Source organism: Grammomys surdaster, unplaced genomic scaffold (genome assembly GCF_004785775.1).
Source record: "Grammomys surdaster isolate TR1022 unplaced genomic scaffold, NIH_TR_1.0 139, whole genome shotgun sequence".
In the NCBI taxonomy this organism is placed as follows: domain Eukaryota; kingdom Metazoa; phylum Chordata; class Mammalia; order Rodentia; family Muridae; genus Grammomys; species Grammomys surdaster.
In genome coordinates, this window is record NW_021604597.1 from 8,752,954 (window position 1) to 8,772,782 (window position 19,829).

Consider the following 19,829-nt stretch of genomic DNA (forward strand, 5'->3'; position numbering starts at 1 on the left):
AAATAAAATAAAATAAAATAAAATAAAATAAAATAAAATAAAATAAAATAAAATAAAATAAAACCAAACCCATATTCTGTTGTTGGATGTGAATCAATTCCAAGAAATGACCTTTTCCAGAGTAAGCAAATGCAAACAGTACTTTGCTCCAATCGAAATAAGCTGTAATGATCATAAAATGCACAGTGATGGCTAAATACAGCTCTGGCTCTGGCCGGGAAGTCCCCACTCTGCATAGGGCATTTCTAGGACAACCACTGAGCTCTCCATGTGCAATGCAGAGTAGAGCACAGTGTCTGTGCTGTGTCTTGTTTCCTGATTACCGGAGATGTCCTGGTTTTTAAGAGACACACAAGGAGAGATTTAGGGGTCAGGCAGGGTGCCTGCAGCTTATATCCAAATGTTTAACAATATAGATTTGAGTTGTAAAAGCAAAATGAAAACACACACAGGGAGGAGGGAATAGACAATCTGGATAAAGGTCATCTGGATAAAGGACTTTTCTTTTTTACACTAATATTACAACTATTGTCTACGCTTAAATCACATCCAAACTAAAAATGCATAAAGGAACCCAGGAGAAATGTTAACACATTTACATTTTAAAGGACAAAAGTTCCTTATAAAGAGTTGCTTGAGTGAATGAACTGAGCTGTCTCCTCATGTTTTCCTAGCATACAACATCTACATGGAAATAAACCAAAGTCATTCATTTCTCTTTTTCTCAAGGTTCTGTGGGACTCATTTTTGTGAAGCAATATAGTTTTGCAACGAAGACAGAACTGTTATAAAAGCCAACGCTTCTTTGGTCCTCACAGAAGTCAGAGTTCTATGATGATGTTGCTATCGCCTACTGATTCTTCCAAGGTTGGAAGTCACTGCTGGTGTGTGGATGGCTTTGCCATTTCTGACCACTTCAGTGGCACTGTCCACTAAGTAAACAGGCCCATTGCATCCCAAGACACCATCTAAAAGGTGAGTCCAAGAGTGAAATTAGCTTGATCCACCATTTTCTTAAATGGGTGCCAGAAACAGAGTGAAGTGTGGAGGGATGGAGTGATTTGTCACGAGCGATCAGCAGATAACCAGAACTACCTAGCTGCTGTTTCTCTTCTTGGCATGCTTCAGACTTGTTCAAATAGGAATTCAGGTGAACCTATTATAGTATGACAAACTCAGTATGGCAAGACTTAGGTTTATCAAAATTAACCATTAACCAGTACTGGGGACTGGACCTAGGACCTTGTGCATATAAGGCAAACGATACACTCTTGAACTACATGTCCAGCCTCAAAATAACCTTTAAAAAAAAACAGACTTTTAAGGGATGGAGGGGTAGTTTAGTGGTTGCTCTTCCAGAAGACCCAGGTTCACTTTCCAGCACCCACAGGGCATCTCACAACTGTCTGTAACTCCAGTTTCAGGGGATCTGGCACAATCACACAGACATACATGCAGGCAAAACACCAATACACACAAAACAAAAAATATGTCATTAATTTTTTTTCTTTAAAAACAAAGCCTTCTAGCAATTTGAACTAATGTTTGTGTGTATGTGATTAAAATGTTTCTCTGCTCCCCAGATACCAGAAAGTGATCAGAGATTACTGTCCATTTTTTATAGTTCTAGTAATTTTGTTTAAGCTCTGATTTACTGGTTCTATTACCTGCACCTTGCCTACCTGATACTTACGGACAAATGAATAAATATTAGGTTTATTTGCAGATGACAGACAGTCTCACACCATGTTATTTTACTTTAACTGGAAATCTTACTATAGGTTTTAGTATTAAAGAGGGACTCAGTAGTTTCAGATCATGTAAGAAAAATGTTCATATTTTTAAATATCACAATTATAGGTTTCTTCTTCATTTTTTTGGTAAAGACATATTTCCTTTATATATACACGACTAGAGTGGAGTGTTTACAACTTCTGAAATGTCCCACAGACTCGGCTGTCCTTTTGGTGGCTGTATAGCTCTCTTCAAATAGACTTACACTCATTGGTGAAATATTTTCAACCATCTGACCTTGAGCCTGTTAATCTGATTAATAATGAAAGAGTGTGTACTTTTCAAGTTAACCCTTGAACAGCAGAATAAAGTTAGGTCACTCATTCTGTATCTGGTTAAATCTTCCTTTAAATATCCCAGCATATTTTCTTACAACTCCAATGGTAAATTCCTCACCTCTGCTCCCAAGGCAGAGGGGTGAAGACCTGATTATCAACCAGCAGGGCAGTCACGGTTTTACAGATAATAAATGAGAAGACACTATTACCCAGTCCCAGAACTGTCACACACTGTCATCAAACACTGCTGAGACTAACACGCTAGTAATATGACAGTTTGTTTAGAGAAGGTCATTCTAATTAAAATCTCCAGTTCACAAATCCATCTTTTGTTCCTAAGACAAAATAGACCACATACTACAAAAGGTTTCTTACTAAATGGTATGTTGATGGAAAACTTTGGGGGTAATTACTTTCTCAGAGATCTAAGGACATTCTGTAATGGAGAGAGGGAACATGTGGCCTTGTAAACTCTTTGGGCTAGCAATAGTTCATTTTTAATTTTAGAGCAAACGTTGATTTCTGATGATGTGTTTCTCATCTGTCCACAGGCAGTTAGCAAGCAAGTACACACTGTCACTGGTAACAAACTACCAGTCAAAGACTTTCTGCCATGCTACTAGCAACAGGCCTACCCTTTCACTATGTGCTTTCCCTGCAATGCCCAGTTTCCCACCCGCACAATAATATCTACAACACTGACAAGCCTTAGATAGTGATTCTCCCTTATTGGTCTTCTCAATCATATTCATCAAACGAATTGGTAGGGTTGTCAGATAAATAAATAATGTACAAAGTGCCCAGTATATCTTCCAGATAGGTTTTTAAAAATTAATATACTTATAGCTTTTTCCAAAATTAATCTGTTGCTTAATCAAAGTTCAAATTTAACTAGGCATTATATGAACTCGGTCTGGCAACCTTGGCAGGGGCTGCCTCTGATCTCAGACATTCCTCCCAGACCCAGTGCTTGAGTCTGCAGTGGAAAGGGATCCCAGCCTCTCAGCCAGGCAGAGAGAATGGAAGAAAACTGTGAGAAGAAAGAAGACTGAAGCCAGTGTTGTTCAAACTGACAAGGCCAAGAGTATGTATTACTAATGAGGTGTGTTAATTGCATATTATTGCTTTCACAAGTTAGGAGGGTAATGGGAGACAATACACCTGTCAGGCATCTAAAGGGAAGGAAGCAGTTTTCTCCAGCTGGCTTCCCTGGGGTCCATGTGATGACCTTCCACACCCTCTTCCTTTAGGAGCAAAGTGTATGCTTCCTGCTGTGACTCCCCATGCTCCTGTTTCAGGAGGGCACTGCTGTTCTGCTGGCCTATCTGCCTCTACCACTGGACTCAAGGAAGGTGAAAGGGGAGCAGGGCAGGTGAGGCAGATACGTGGGTCACTCAGGGGTTACGACCGAGGGCCATAGGAGAATGTCAGACAAGATGAGGGTGGTTAAATTAAGTGGGTCACAAGCAGCAACCAGCTCAGGCCTGAATTTACTTCAGGGAGGCACTGAATCATTAGCGACACTAAGGCCATAGAGGACAACACCCAGTGAGGGATGCTGAGTAGAAATGTAACTGCAAATACATCTCAAGGTCTGAACTACTTTGGCCTTACCATGTAAGACTTGTCCCCTACAGAAACCCCAGAAATAGCATCCTTAGGAAGTGGTCATCTTATACCCAAGAATTTGGGTTAGTAATAATCAAAAGGTAGTCACTGAAAGAAAACAAAATTTAAAAATGACTACTAACAGGAACCTGATTGACTAGTCCTGGTGCTATTGGGGAACTGCAGTCCCATGCAGCCAGTCAACATGACCTCAAAGAACATTTATCAGTATAGACAAGCAGCCATGAGGTGCAAGATCTGAAAAGCCAGGAAACAGCATGAAAATTTGCACTTCTCATTTTTCCTGCTTTTTCTTGGTGGCAGAGGTGTGAGTGAATGAAATCATTATGTTACAGGTATGTCTGCAAGAAAATTTAAATTAAAATGGAATCATGGTTCTTTTTAGGGCTTATGGAGCATATTGACTTTATATCATTTTCTGTTCCATCATACATTTAAAAGGAATGAACATTGTGTTTCCCCTGAATAAAAATGTAAATAAAAGTTATAACTTAAAATGTGTAAAATAAGATATATAAAATAAAATACATATGCTTAAAAGTGATCCCCAACCAAATGAGGCTTTAAAAGATTACAGATCCTCCCAACAGTGGCACATGCCCACCACCTCAGGAGACTGAGGCAAGAGGATCATGGGTTTGAGACAGCATGGGGTATATAACATGGCCTTATTTTTATCAATTAAAAAAGGAAGGTAAGGAAAGAGGAAGGAAGGAAAGTAGAGGAAAATAGATTCCAGAAATGGGAAGAATGAAAAAAGTCTTATCCCTGAAACACCAATGACTAATGTCAGGGCCATATCACCTGGTTCTAGAAAACTCAGGATGGACTTATACCACCAGGCGTTCGGGAGGGACTGAGAGAACGTGTGGGAGGAAGTAAGAACGACTTTTCTTTCTCACGTTGATACCTGCCTGCAGTGACACCACCCTCATCATTTGCTTCCTGAGAGTTTCTAACTAACTGTGCATTTATTTAGTGCCAGGGCAGTGCGAGGCATTTTGCCTGAATTATTACTACCAAACCCAACATCACCCTATTTTACAAATGAGCCACTGGGGCCTAGAGGAGCCAGCCACAGTGGGAATAGAGTGAAGATGTAAACCAGAAGGTTTGATTGGGGCCTGCTCTTAAAACTATCGCAGCCAGGGAGGGAGCCTACCAGTAGGAGGGACCAAAGACAGCACCTTTGTTCGCTCAAGGTTTTTAAAAAAGGGCACAAACCCACATGTTTACCACAGGAATCCTGTCTATTCTATCTCTATGGTAACTCCTTACCCCATAGATGCTGATTAGTCTAAAAGAACATTCCATAAAATCTTTACCAAACTGAAAGTGAAAGGTGAAAATAGTTGGGAACTACCCAGGAACTAAAGGCAAAGGACAGGTGATTGATGCAAAGGTAATAGCACAACAGGGAAATGTCAGGAGCTACAGTAAGACCTGAAGGAGGAAGACACAGTTAACCAGGAAAACAGCTCTGGTTTCCTTTTCTGGATGTGCAAAATGGAAAGTCACTCTAATATCCCAGATATAATCACATATCTCCAGCAGTATTTTCTGGTGGTGGGTGCTGGCATTCAGGTGATCAGCTGTACACCCATCTTGTGCCCCTCCTGAGTGAAGGCCTTACATGTTTGAATAAGGAGTGCTACTTAGCCTGGCCTTCATACAATCACACCAATACGATACACTGAATGGGGCTTACAAGAAAGAGCTATAAGGAACAAAGAGACTCCACCTGAATCTCAGACTGGTACTTTCTAGGCCAGATTTGCCATACTTTTTAGCTGGCCTCTAGTCTGTCTGTAGGAAGGATCAACTTTAGTAGCAGTTGACTCCAGTTCCAGGTCTTGGTGATCAGGGGTAACCCTTTGATCAATTACATTAGAATCAACGTTCAACTTTAGCATTGCTTTGCCATTTTCTAGCCTTCGATTCCACTTGACATTCAGAAGCTGTACTTTGTTCTTTAAAGTACTGAACCTTGGAGTAGTGGATGTGAGTCCTGGTTCTTCGTGTAAGTCTCTCAGTCTCTGGGCTAACATGGTCAATTTCAGGCAGTTAGAAAGAATGCACAGACAGCTTCTGAAGAAAATGATTCACGGGAGAATTTGTGTAAGAAGAAATCTTTAAAAGTTTTTTTGCTAGTGGGCTTCCCTGTCGCAGCACAGTGCCACGAGCTGGCCTCCATTTGCACTGGTGAGGAAGGGCCCTCTTTGGCCTTTTTAATCTGATCTTAAGATAGACTTCCATGTAGAAGTCTCTCTATTCATTATAACAGATGAGATAATTGGCTCAGGGAGGTTCATGCCTAGACCACAGCTAGGCCTTCTGAGAACATGGCACTTCTGCCTTATCTCTAGGGAGTTTGTTCCCATGACCATTTAAGCAGATTCTAGAATTTTAGGGCAAGAAAAATCTCTGGTGTAATCATTTACCCCTAGCCCTGCTTCTAAAGACCCCAAGGGCTAAAAACGAATCACTTTGTACTGAAGTCAACTAGCTACTGGGACAATGGTTACATTCTATCACTGAGCAGTATGAATGCCCCTTAGAAAACAAAGATCTAAAGAAAGCAACTTATAAAATCACTGCTGTCTGTGGAGTTAGGTCTGGTTCTACTAGCCCCATGCTTCCAGAAATAAGACTCAGATTCAAAATATATTTACAAATACCTTGGCCATATAGCTAGACTCTGTAGTCTGACTAGATTATAACTTACACAACACAATTATTTTAACCTACACTGCCACATGGCTGGTTACCTGTGCTCAGACACCATGTGTTCATCCCTTCACTTCTCAGGTACCTAGATCTTCCACCTTGCTCTATTCCAGAATTATCCTTCTGCCCCGAAGGCCTGCCTTCTATTTTCTGCTTAAGCCATAGGCCATATGCTTTTTAATTGACATGTGATACATCCATACAATACACAAGATGATTTTTTCTATAGTTGTCAGACTTCCAAATTGAGTATGCAGAGAATCTAGCTCAGTAAACACTGCCTAAAACAGAACCACCCAAAGGCTGTCCCTAAAAAGCTGTAGGAATTTGGCATGTAGATATGGATAGTTTGGCCTATTAGTGCTGGCTTTATGTTTGAATTTGGTCAAAGGTGAGCAAATTAGGGAGGGATCAGGGGTTAAGATTTGACGTCAAAGTCCAATTTCTAGTTTTTCTCCTTTTTCCACCTATGAATGCCTGGCATGGCTGTCTCCACATTTCCAGCTCTTACGCATGAGTAAAAGGTTGCCCTTCGGTTTGTTTTTGTGATAAGGTGTCTGACTATGCTGCTCCAACATACTGTAGGAAATACTAAACCTCTCTAGTCTTCTTATATCATTCTATAACATGTTTTCCATTTTTATTTATCTTCTTTGAAAGTTCCTGAAATATGACTGCATATCGTCACTGAACTTGAAAGCCTCAGCTTTCTTTTCTGAGGTCAGATTGTAACAATGTTGCTTTGTTAAAAAGTCAGACAACCTAGCTGACACTTTAAAGGAGTGGCCCCAAGTAATACAGTTGAGACAAACTATCTAAATACTCCCAGGACTAGTGCAAAGAAGAAAGGTAACTGACACATATAGCCTCAGGGGCTGGGGAAGCCTCTTGTTTTTCTCAACCTTTTTAAAGCTGTGACCCTTAAATGACCCTTTTTAATCCTTCACTCATGTTGTGGTGACCCCCTACCATAAATTTATTTAGTTGTTATTTTATAACTGTAATTTAGCTACTGCTATGAATCATAATGTAAATACCGGTGTTTCCCAGTGGTCTTAGGTGATGCTGGTTTGACCCCAGGTTGAGAATCACTGTTCTAGAGAGGCTGAGGTGCTCTGGCTCCTACAAAGATAGCAGCTCTAAGCTGAGCTGGTTCACCTGAGCTACGTACACAGACCTGCCTTGTTTTCAATCTGACACAGACTTTATTCCTTAATGTTTCTCATCTCCAATGAAGAGTTTTGCTTGCTGCAGTTAGGTACACATCCAAATTTGGCTTTTCCACACCAAATGGCTGAGCTACCCTGCTTAAACAGTTTGGATTGCTGCTTAATCAAATGTAAAGGATACACACTCCAGTTTTATAAACACCATAAATATGCACACACAAAAGTAACCCTAAGCTGGGCCCAACTGTGCTCTTAAAATCTGGACTGAGAAAAGTACTCTACATGTACTCTTTATTTGCAGACAATATGGGAGTATATGTTAAGTAACCCCAAAACTTTCACCAGGAGACTCCTACAGCTAATAAACAGTTTCAGCAAAGTAGCCAGATACAAAATTAACTCACAGAAATCTACATATGAATGACAGACTGGGAAAGAGATCAGAGAAAGAATATCTTTCATAATAGCATCAAATAATGTGAAATATCTTGGGGTAACTCTAACCAAGCAAATGAAAGAGTTGTCTGATAAAAACTTTAAGGCACTAAAGAAAGAAACTGAAGAAGGTACCAGAAGATGGAAAGATCTCCCATGCTCATGGATTGGTAGAACATAGGAAAAACGGCCATCTTACCAAAGCAATCTACAGATTTAATGCAATCCCCATCAAAATTCCAATTCTTCACAGATCTTAAAAGGAAAATTCTCAGCTTCGTATTGAAATACAAATAAACCCAAGATAGCTAAAACAATAAAAGAACTGCTGGAGGTCTCATAATTCCCAAGTTCAAGTTGTGCTACAGAGCTATCTAATAAAAACAGACCAGCATTGGCACAAAACCAGAGATTCATCAATGGATGAAACTGAAAACTCAGATGTAAACACACACACCTATGGACATTTAATTTTCAATAAAGAAACCAGAAGTTCACATTGGAAAAAGAGACAGCATCTTCAACAAATGGTGCTTGTCCAACTTGATATCTTCTGTGTGTAAAAGACTCCAAATAGATCAATACTTGTCGCCCCACACAAAACTCTAGCTGTATCAAAGACCTCAACATGAAACCACATATACTGAATCTGAGAGAAGAGAAAGTAGGGAATAGCCATCAACTCATTGACACAGGAAAAGAATTTCTGAACAGAACACCATTAGCATGGGCACTAAGATCAACTCATGAAACTGAAAGGCTTCTGCAAAGCAAAGGACACTGTCATTCAGACAAAACAGCAGCCTACAGAGCAGGAAAAGATTTTCACCAACTCCACACCTGACAGAGGGCTAATACCCAAAATATACACGAACTCAATAACTAGGTATCAACAAACCAAATAATCCAATTTTAAAAAGTGGAATACAGATCTAAACAGAGAATTCTCCACGGGGAAACTTAAATGGCAGAGAAACATCTGAAGAAATGTTTGACATCCGTAGCCATCTGAGAAATATAAATCAAAATGACTTTGAGGTTCTATTTTCTGCCTGTCAAAATGGCCGAGTTCAATAACACAAGAGATAGCTCATGCTGGTGAGGATATGGAGTAAGAGAAACACCCATCCACTGCTGGGAGGAGTGCACATTTATACAGCCGCTATGGAAATCAGTGTGGTGGTTCCTCAGGAAGATGGGACCTCAAGACTCATCTCTACCACTCTGGGGCACATATCCAAAGGGTGCTTCCCCTTACCACTTGTTCAGACATGTTCATTGTTCCTCTATTCATAATTCCTAGATGTCTCTCTAAAGAAGAATGGATAGAGAACACGTGGAACATTTATACAATGGAGTATTACTCAGTCATTAAGATGAATGCAGTTTGCAGGTAAACAGAACTAGAAAGAGTTCATCCTGAGTGACCCACAGTGATGGAGGGCAGACACTGTCACACGCGGCATGCACAGGGCCTGTAGGACCTCTGCAAAGGGTCCTCTGGATATACATTATAGCTTCCAGAAAGTGAGAACCAGTGGGTCTCTGATTCTTGTGCCTTCTCCTGGTCTTTATCTTATTGTTACCATCCCTTAGAAGCTTGTCCTTTTTAAATGAGAGACAGAAAGGGAGTGGGGTCAGGATGGAAGGGGAGGTGGGGAGGAACTGGGAGGAGCAGAGAGAGGGGAAACTGTAATTAGGTTGTATTATAGGAGGGGGGGAATCTATTTTCAATAAAAGGGAGGTGTGAAAATATTTTATCCAAGTTTCACAGATGCAGCACCTGAGCTGAGTGAATCAGTAAGCAGTACCGGGGGAGGGGCTAAAGGCAAGCAATTTAATAAGGTGACCCTATAGCCTAAACCCTCATTTAAACCCTTATTTGAATAAGCTATTTTAACTGGCTTTGTAGCTGGGCAGAAGACCAAAGTAACTCACTCATTTTACTGACTTGACTCTGGAGGTTAAAATGAAAATCTCCAGTGAGCTATTTTTAATTTAAAACAGCTCTTGCCCTAAAAACTAATCACCACTGAGGAGATATGCAAGACAACTTAAAACAGTCTCAGATAGAACAATTACTTTCATAAAAAAAAATCTCAGAAATAGTAACATGATTCCCACCTACAAATTCAGAAAATGAATTCCTTGGCAGAGGTCTAGATTAGAAAGAGGCATAGAAATGAGACTGTGAGGATTTTGGTAAGGGTTTCAGTGTTGGCAACAGGATGTTAAAGTATAGCCACACAATGTAATCCTATCAGTCATTTAAAATACAGGAGATAAAGTCAAGTTTCAGACATGAAACAGGTGAGGATATTAATTTGTAAAGCTGGTTGTCAGAGAAAAAATATTATCTCTCTGTGGGTACTTTTAAAAAAGCCTTCAGAGATAGACATTAATGATTCTATGACTTTAGCTGTGAGGACGTAAATATAGGCCCTAAACAAACCGGTGGAGACAAGCAAATGAGAGCTTGGACTTTGGCTTGTGGTTTGCTTCTCCTCCCCACCCCCCAGGAGCACAGGTAACTCTTTAAATAAAATGCTGGCACTAAGAACGCTGTTGAGTGTCGGCATTGAGTCCTATTGGACTCGAGTTCGCCGCCCTTAATAAAAAACAAAACAAACAAACAAAAAACAAAACAAAAAACAGCAGCCACAACTTCGGGGTCCTCCCCAAGCCTGGGAAGCTGAGAGAAGAAGGCGTGGCTTTCAGGGTTTTCTCCGTACGAGTGTAGCAGGCAGTATCCGCTTCCCCTTTGTAAGTACACTCTCAAGAGCTCCCAGATCTTGGGCACTGGGTCCAGGAGGAACCCAGGACTATTCCTGCCAAGCTTAGTGCTGGAAACCGTCCGTTTCCTTCCTCCACAATCTCCATGGCCAGCTTCCCTGTCCACGTTTTAGTTAAGCTGTCTAGCTTTACTGAGCACACCCTGCAGGGGACGCGGCCGCACTTGTTTGGGAGAGCTGGGATGCTTCTAAACCGTCAGCAAGTGCCAACTCATCTACAGTTAGTGCTCTGGTAAAAATCAACCCTAGTTGCTAGTTCCCAAAATGGACAGGTGGGCCCGGATACAATGGACAAGGTGTACACACACACACACACACACACATACGCACACGCACACACAGACACAGCCCCGGCGCCGCCCCCCCCCCGACAGACAGAAAGATAGAGAGATGGAAACAGTAATATGCCATTCGCCTCTCAGGGCCTTCAAGTGCACTGGAGGGCACCGGAACTCTGGAAAGGTTCCTTGGCAGATTTGCGGATGGTGGCTGGACTTACCTTACAGGGAAACAGAACTGCCGAGGCGACCTTCTCCATAGCCAGGTTCCTGATGCTGGGCGTTAGGGCGCCCCTGCACGTCGGGCAGCAGCTCAACTTCTGGCGGCATTGGTTACACACCAGGTGCCCGGCCTGGCACTGCAGAATGGGGGGCAGGACATAGTCAAAGCAGACCGGGCACTCGAAGAGCGAGGTCAGCTCGTGGTGCTGCGGGGACACCGGGCCGGCCCCGCCGCCGGCGCCGGGGCCTGAGATCACCGCTGCCGCGGCGGGCACCGCGGACGAGCCGGGGCCCGTAGCCGAGATGGTGGCGGCAGCCGGGGGCGCAGCCGGGGACGGGGCGTGCGGGGTCTGAGGCGGCGGCGGCTGCTTGCTGCAGGGTTTGTTAGCGCTGGGGCCGGTGGAGGACGGGCGGCTCATCGCGCTCCGAGCCCACCATGGACCTGCGGGCGTCTGCCTGCCGCGGGGCCGCCCAGGTTAAGGCGGTGCGCGCCCCGCGGGTGGCGGGCTCCGGGGCAACGCCACGGCGCCCAGCCCAGGGACCCGGCGCGGACCCGACCGGCACCGGGAGGGCGGGGACCGGACCGCGCCGATCCTCTCGGAGGCGCCCGGAGTGGTCGGCGCTCTCGGGGCTCGCGGCCGTGCGGTGCCCTCCTCCGGCGGCGTTCTGGTGCGCAGAGCCCTGGCCCACCCGCTTCAGGAGCGGCAGCTGACGCAAGCCCCGGGGGCGCGCGCGGACGTGACGCTAAGACACGTGTGCGGCCGACCCGGCACTCTGGGACTGGCAGAGCCACCCTGCGGTCCGCGCAGCTCCGCCCGGCCCAGCTGGCAGAGCCGGAGCGGTTTCCCGCTGGGAACACTTGAATCTGTCGGTCGCCGCCGCGCGGGGTCGCTTCTCGGCGGTTGCGGAAGCCGGCAGCCCAGGGAGAGGACGTAGCCGAAGTCTTCCGACCCGTCCCAGGGGACCTACGCTGACGCGCACCGGACTTCAGCCAGAAGGGCAACTGCTGGCCGGGCGTGGGCGTGGACCGCGCGCGCGAGTGCGCCGGGGGCGGGGCGGGGGGCGGGGCTCGGAATCCCCACGTTTCTTTTAGGGTTGAGTCATTGACGCTCTGGAGAAGCTTGCGATCTGGCTGCTCGGCCGGTAGCTTGACACGCGGGGGCGGGACCCGGAGTCGGGCAGGAGCCGCGCGATGGCCTTGGGTGTGGTCCGGCAGTTAGGGACCAGGGTGGACCCTTCAGTGGTCCTGCCCTTAAGACTAGGAGATAAACGCGGTTTTCCTTCGAAAGCCCACTGGCGAAAGCTTCTTGGAATTAGCTGCCTCCGATTGAGAGAACCTGGACCTCTTGGACATCTCTGGCTCGATGGAGAATTAAAATCTCCAAGGAATACCATACACGTGGGTTGGGTTTGTGAGGTCCAGAAAGACAGGAGAGCCTCTAGTGCCTGAGTCCTTAACATCTAGCTCTGGTCTAAACCTTAGGCTTTGAAGCTTACCTGTGGGCTTTGAGAGGAAGGAAATTAATGAGGTCAACGTACCTGTTACCACCCCTCAGCTTGACAGGATTGGTGCTGGATTCCTCCTGAGTCTTCTCACCCCGACATTTGGAATGTCTCAGAGGTGTAAACTAAGATGTAGAGTTAGAGGTGTAGAATAAAGGGCACCTACAGAGGCTGGACAGATGCCTTAACGTACTACTCTTAGAGGACCAGACTTTGGTTCCCAGCACCTACAATTGCCTGTAACTCCAGCTCCAGGGAATCTGATGCCGTTTGGCACCAGTACACACACATGCCTATAAATGAAAGTAAACCTTAAGCAGGGTTGGGGGTGGGGCAGAAACGCCTACAGCCTACCTTCCGGTCTAGCAATATGAGCACACTACAAGGGTTTCCCTAGTCTCAATAAAACTTGTTTCCAGGCACTTACAATTTGGAACCCACAGAAGTTAGAGCCTGAAAATTTGGAGTGAACCGTATTTTGGTATAATGGATATATCCTGCTCATAATTGCTTGGCACACAAGTTTTATGCTTGAACTGATGACTCTGGAGTTGGTAAAGCTAGTATGATACTATTTAGGAAAAACAGAGATTAGTCAGGACAGGGTGAAATAGTGCCCTGTGACTTTGAGCAAAATTCTTTTACTATCCTGATTTAGTGTGTATGTGACTGTCTGTGTGCATATGTGGAGGTCAGAAGACAGGTTTGTGGGAGTCAGCTTTCTCAAGTTGGCAGGCTTGTTAGCAGGCACCACTTCCCTCCTGCGCCATCTTCCTTCCAATCTCCTACTCTGTAAATGTGAATTTAAACAAATTTTAATTGATTTTCTCATATGTTATTCTTGTAGAAACTTATCCATCATAACCACGTTGTAAATGATAGCCATAGATTAAAAATACAGTGAAATTTTATTATTAGAGTCAATTAATAGGATCTGTCCAAGAAACATGTCACTCAAAAGAAAAAGTTAAATTTTATAATCTCAAGTCTTCATGAGTGAATGGGTTAGCTAAAGCTGTGGAGAAGCTTATTAGATATAAATGCCACTTAGTCACCCTGCAAATATTCCCTTTGTGTATGCCAGCCGCTGTTCAGGCTCTTGGAATGGTTCTTACTCAGTTTACATTCTAGGAAGGAAGCAGAAGCAGTAAATCACTCGGAAAAGGATTTCAGAGGTTTGGGGAGTACCCAGGTTGCAGGCCTATAATCTCAGCTTATTGGGGGTGCTGAGTGAGAAGAATGCTAAATTCAAGGGCTACCTGAGTTACAGAGTGACTTCAAGGTCTGCATGAACAACTTAGCAATACTGTCCCCAGTTGAGAAGAAAGGCTAGGGGGGTAGTTTAGTGGCATGGTGCTTGTCTGCCTTATGCAAGATCTTAGGTTCAATTCCTAGTAATGCATAAAGGAAAAAAAAACACAGTGGGTTTGGGGGTGGAAAGACAATGTGAAAAGCGAGTGCACACAGTGGATGTATTATAGACGGGCTGGTGCTGTGTAGTGGGAGTGTTGCATATACTAGCTGTGTATGTAACTAGTGTATGAACAACTACTAAAGGAATAGGTCATCTGCCTCCAGATTCAGGAGCCACTGTAGATTTTTTTAAAGCCCTGTAATATACTCAACCTGAACTTCTAGATTGGTGCTATATATATATAAAATAGTATTTACTGAGCACCCACTAAGTGGGCAAAATGGGTCTTTAGATTTTCAGGCACCTCATAGGGTGGATGCTATGGTTATAGTCGAGGAGACAGGGACATGAGTTTAGTTTTCCCAGAGTCACAGACCCCAGAAGGCTGGAGTCTGCTCCAGAGCCCTTATTTGACTCCTACTTTGCTAAGATGAGGTACTGAGCTCATTCACCAGAATCATAAAGCAGCTCCAGAGACCATAAGGAAGTGCTGCCCTGTGTAGGCAGTCGTTATTGATTCCTAGCTGGTCTGAAAGAAAAAACTAATAGTATTCTGTTTATTCAATGTGCACCTCTGTTGGGCACAAATAAAAGCACACACACACACACACACACACACGCACACACATACACATATATTCTACTCAAGTTAGAACCCTTGCAGTTGGAATTTATGACAGACTGCATTTCCTTGTCTCTGACCTCTGGCTTCTGTCAGAGATTCCCCATTTCCAGAGTGTGATAATGTTGCAGAAGTAGGGTCTTTGCTTTGGCTATATTGACAAGTTCTATCAGGACCTGATATTTCAAAATGAAGTGTGGTTTCAGAGGCTGAGAGAGAGAGAGAGAGAGAGAGAGAGAGAGAGAGAGAGAGAGAGAGAAGAACCTAAAAATAATACAAAACCCCAGGAAAAAGAATTCTTCGCTAAAAAAAATTTGGTTTCTAAAGTTACATCTCTTATCCTGGCAAACGAGTTACCTGGTATAGAGAATTGTTTTCTTCTCAAGCATGGCACTCCTGATTAAATCAACCAGGGTAGTTAAAAACAAAAGCAAATGAGAAGTATCTGGGCAGTTGCTGACAGTAGAGAAGAGGACAGGCCTGATGGCACATTGGTAACCTCCCATGTGGCTAGACTGGACTTTCCAGCCTCATTTCTCCTCCCTAAGGGGCTTGGATGAGAGAAGAGGCCGTTCCACTTTGTGAGCCTAAACTCTCTTATGGAGAGAACATTTAGCTCAGAGCTTCTACTTAGTGAGTGTTCAGATGTGTGCTGTGTGCAGAATTGACTTGTTTTGAGATTTATTTGCCCTGGGGAACGTTGGTGTTCCTGGACCTAGGCTTAATGGGTGACTTTTGGGCTTCAGGGAGAGGGGGGTGAACACTTTTGTAATCTCTTGATTCATGACTCATTTTCTGCATCTGGATGAGAGTTTAATCTCCTCCTGCCCACTGAATTTTAGATGGCCTGCAAGCAGATGGTTCTCTTTACCCATCTCCTCCTCTGTGCTTTTATTTATGATTAAAAAGAAAAACACACTTGTTTTATTTGTATAGGTGTTCTGCCTGCATATATGTCTGTGAATGCTTGATGCCAGAAGAGGAGAGTAAAGATGCCGTGGAACTGGGGTAACAGAGGCTTGTGAGTAGCCGTGTGGGTGCTGGAAACAAAACTCAGGTCCCCTGGAAGAGTAGCCAGGGCTCTTACTCACTGATCCAACTCAGCAGTCCTCATGCTTTTAAAGCTGGGGATGTACTGAGTGATTCTTGCCTTAAATTCTCAGAGCAAGTCTGTAACTGACCTGGTAGGAATAGGGATATTTGAGTTTGTGTGTCTCCTGTTGGCTATGACACCATGACCTCCAAGAAATTAGAATTTTCCTGGGAATCTCATACTGTAAGAAGAAAGCTGAAGCCTGGTGCCAGCCATAGTAGGAACCCCAAAATATCACACAATTGGAACAACTTGTCAGATCAGGAGAGGCTGAAGCTGAGACAGTCATGGGTCAGGGACATGCAGGGGCACACCTGGACAGAAACTATTTGGTTAACCATTCCTCTGGTTCTTTACTTAAACCTAAACCTCCTGTCAGGATCCCAAGATGGGCTTGGGGGTGGTGGGGTTACTGGATCTCTTTGATGTTCTTCTGTTATGTGGAGACTAAGCAAAACTCTTTGCCCCTTCTTTTCACTGTTTTTTTTAATTGGCTTATTGAAGATAAGTGATCAAATTTCTGACTGGTTAGGAATGCCAGGCCTTGATACTAGTAACCCTGGCAACAAATCATATTTGAAAGCAACAACAACAAAAAAACCCAACAACTTTCCTGAGTGAGCCCCTCCCTGAGCTTCTTTACCTCAGCTGCTGAGCATGGTGAGAAATGTCACAGCAGACAGACAAATGGTTCCTTATTTAACAAAAAACCCACCAGGTGTGGTTTTGCAAATTGGGCAACTTCTTCAGGCAAATAATTTGCATTTGCAGAACAGAACTTGGGAGGTCTTTCCTGTTCAGGTCTAGAAATGACTACGGTTTGTTTTAGAGCTTAAAATTTTCTGATCAGGGGAAAATTTATGGGAAATTTGGTGATAACTGTGAGGCCTCCTGGTCACAATATTGGCTTCATAAAGTACTTCTGTTTCTGTGGGTAATTTCTACATGCTCAAAATACTCCAACTTCTGAATGACCATGGGTCATCGAGAATGTATCATGAACAATCAATGTGGACTTCTTTGAACTGGACAGTAATTTCTGTTTGCTTGCTTTGTTTGTTTGGGCCTAGCTAGGTAGCACAGACTGCTCTGGAATGGACAGTCTTCTTGAATTGTGCCTCAAGACTTGAGATTACAGGTTGTGAGCATTTTTTAAGTGTTACAGCTCTGAGGATAAAGTTTCCCCAATGGAAGTGTTGCAGCTGTGAGGTGAAGGGTATCCTGGGAGTCAGGAGCCAAGCAATACCACAAAGTCACACCACACAACAAACCTCACACAGAGATTTATTGGGAAAGACACAAAGAAAGTGGCTACCTCTGCCTGGGTGAGAAGCAACAAAGAATTGAGCAGGAGGCAGGCTTTATTTAGAGTTTCTTGGTGTTGGAGTTTTCAAGATTTCAAGTTCTGTGCTGAGGGGGAGCCCAGGAATTGGGGTTTCAAGTTCAGGGACTGGTGGGTTTCAACCCTGAAAGTGAACGTGGACCTTTTGCCTTCCAGGCACCAAGTCTATTGATACTGTTTCATCCCCATGCCTAACTCTTGCTTCGTTAGTGCTGTTCCAAGGACTACAGATTTTGATTCTGATTCCTCATGTCTTTTAGGAATTAGAAGTTTATAATGAGGCACAGAGATGCCAGTTTACTGATAGGGAGTAGCCTTGGGGATGATTCCCGTTGGTTCCCAGTAGCCATTCCTCCTGGGATTGGGCCTTTGTAAGATTTTCCCTTTAGTTGAGACCAGCTTTGTTGTAAATGACTAGAGTAGCAACAAAATGTCACTTCTGAGATGATGTTACAAAAACGACCATGTCTCTCAAAGGCAGCTCCACTGCTGTATTTCAAAACACTATAAATTAGGTGACATATAAGAAAAAGCCTTGATTTCTCACAGTTGTGTAGGACTGGGAAGGCCAAGATCAAGGCCCAGAGGTTAAGGTTCCACTGAGGTCTGGCAGTTCTCCCTCCTGTCTTTATACTGTGAGATAGGAAGCGTGTTCTCTTGGCATTCTTCATTAATCTCTGCCACGACCTCATCTGATAACTAATGTGCCATCATATTAGGGGGTAGAGTTTCAGTATGCTTTGGTGAGTATGCAAAAATTAGGTCCCCACTATTCTCTGAGCCTTCTTTGTAGGTGCAACCAGCTATTGTCATTACCCGAAGAGCCTCAAGGCCCGGAGCTGATGTCTGTGATCACCACCGATTGAGTAACCCTGCCAACAGTGAGGGAGTTTGGTAGTGGATCCACAAGCTGAGCCTTGTTATTACTGTAGCTCTGACTGAGTTGATTGCACTTGTGAGACCAGGAGCCAAGAGGGCAGCTGAGCTGAACTTCAGAAACTGACGAAAAGCCTATTCCCCATTTCCAATCACTGTTCTCAGAGAAACTGTTATACAGACATGCTTAATGCACCTGCCCAAATTCACAGAATGTGTATGTAAAAATAAATCCCAAATGTAAAACTTTTACTTTGTCCTCATTAATGATTTCTATTATGTATGTAATTAAGAGTAAGTCTATGACTATAATTTGATGAATATTATTGCAGTATAGTTATAAACACAGAAACTGACTACCAACAACACTAGAATTCTTTTACTAAAATATAATTTTTAGAGTTTTATTTTCCTTTTAGGTGTATGAATGATTTAAATTATGTATACTACTAGTGTGCCTACTGCCTGAGTCATGAAGAGGATATCAGATTTTTTGGAACTGGAGTTGGAGTGTTCTTAGTCACCATGTGAGTTCTAGGAACTGAACCCAGGTTCTCTGTAGCAAGCAAGCAAGTATTCATAATCACTGAGCCATCTCTCTAGTAATTACATGGTAATTAAATGTACTAAAAGTTGTGAATGAATGCAGTCATCATTTAGATTAGAAACACTTTCAGTATCTATGAATAGAAAAAGGAACTATAGAAAAGAAGAGAAAGCCATCCTATACAATCGTGTGGAATTTGTGAAAGGCTTCTCAAACTAATTGTTAGATGAAGATAAGTCCCCAAACCCCAAATCTTCCCAATTCCATAAAAGGAACTACACATAGTGAAACTACTGTCTCACCATGAGGACATGGGACAGTCTGGAAGACGGTGAAGGGTGGCACGGGTTGAATGAGCAGGGGATTCCACTTTCTGTATTTTCATTTTTTTGTGCAATGAGAATTTATGCATGTGTTTTTTATGGTCCTACAAAAAGATGATCTTGCTTTTCTGGAATCATTAGCATAGGATTTATTTAGCCAGTATTTATATTTATTTAGCTATTTAGGATTTATTTGCATACCATTATGGGTACCAAAATGGTAATGCAAGAAAGATCAGCCAGTGAGAAGAGGTAGAACTTGTACTGCCATAGTCTTTGGGTGTGGGAGGTGACTTGCTGAAATCTTTCAATTTGGTGTGTGCACTTTGGGGGGGAGGGAGTGCCCGCGCACATGCACGCACACACCGCACATGTACAGACACTCATAGAGGTCAGGAGAGAACATCAGATACCCTGGAACTAGAGTTCCATTTGACTGTGTACTGTCTAATATGGGTGCTGGGAAGTAAACTAGGGTCCTCTGGAAGAGCAGCAAGTGCTTTTAAATGCTGAGCCATCTTTCCAGTACCTGAAATAGGTATTTTAATAAGAATAACTCAGGGACAGTGAGATGACTCAGTAGGTAAAACAGTTGCTGAACAAGTATGGAAACCAGAGCTCAGTACCTAGAACCCTCTTCAAGGTGGAAGGAGAGAAGTGAGCCCACTAAATTCTTCTCTGACCTTGAGATAGGCTTACACACACACACACACACACACAGAGTGAGAGTGTGTGTGTGAGAGAGAGAGAGAGAGAGAGAGAGAGAGAGAGAGAGAGAGAGAGAG

At 43.5% G+C, this 19,829-nt stretch overlaps 1 protein-coding gene across 1 annotated transcript in view; it reads right to left on the reverse strand.

The window, feature by feature from the left end:
- Siah2 (siah E3 ubiquitin protein ligase 2) overlaps positions 1 to 12,316 on the reverse strand; it is a 16,521-nt gene extending 4,205 nt beyond the window's left edge. The window contains exon 1 of the mRNA XM_028763643.1: positions 11,324 to 12,316. Within this exon, the coding sequence (XP_028619476.1) occupies positions 11,324 to 11,743 (420 nt within the window). The 5' untranslated portion in view covers positions 11,744 to 12,316. The remainder of the gene's footprint in view (positions 1 to 11,323) is intronic.
- Between the last annotated feature and the right edge of the window lie 7,513 nt (positions 12,317 to 19,829).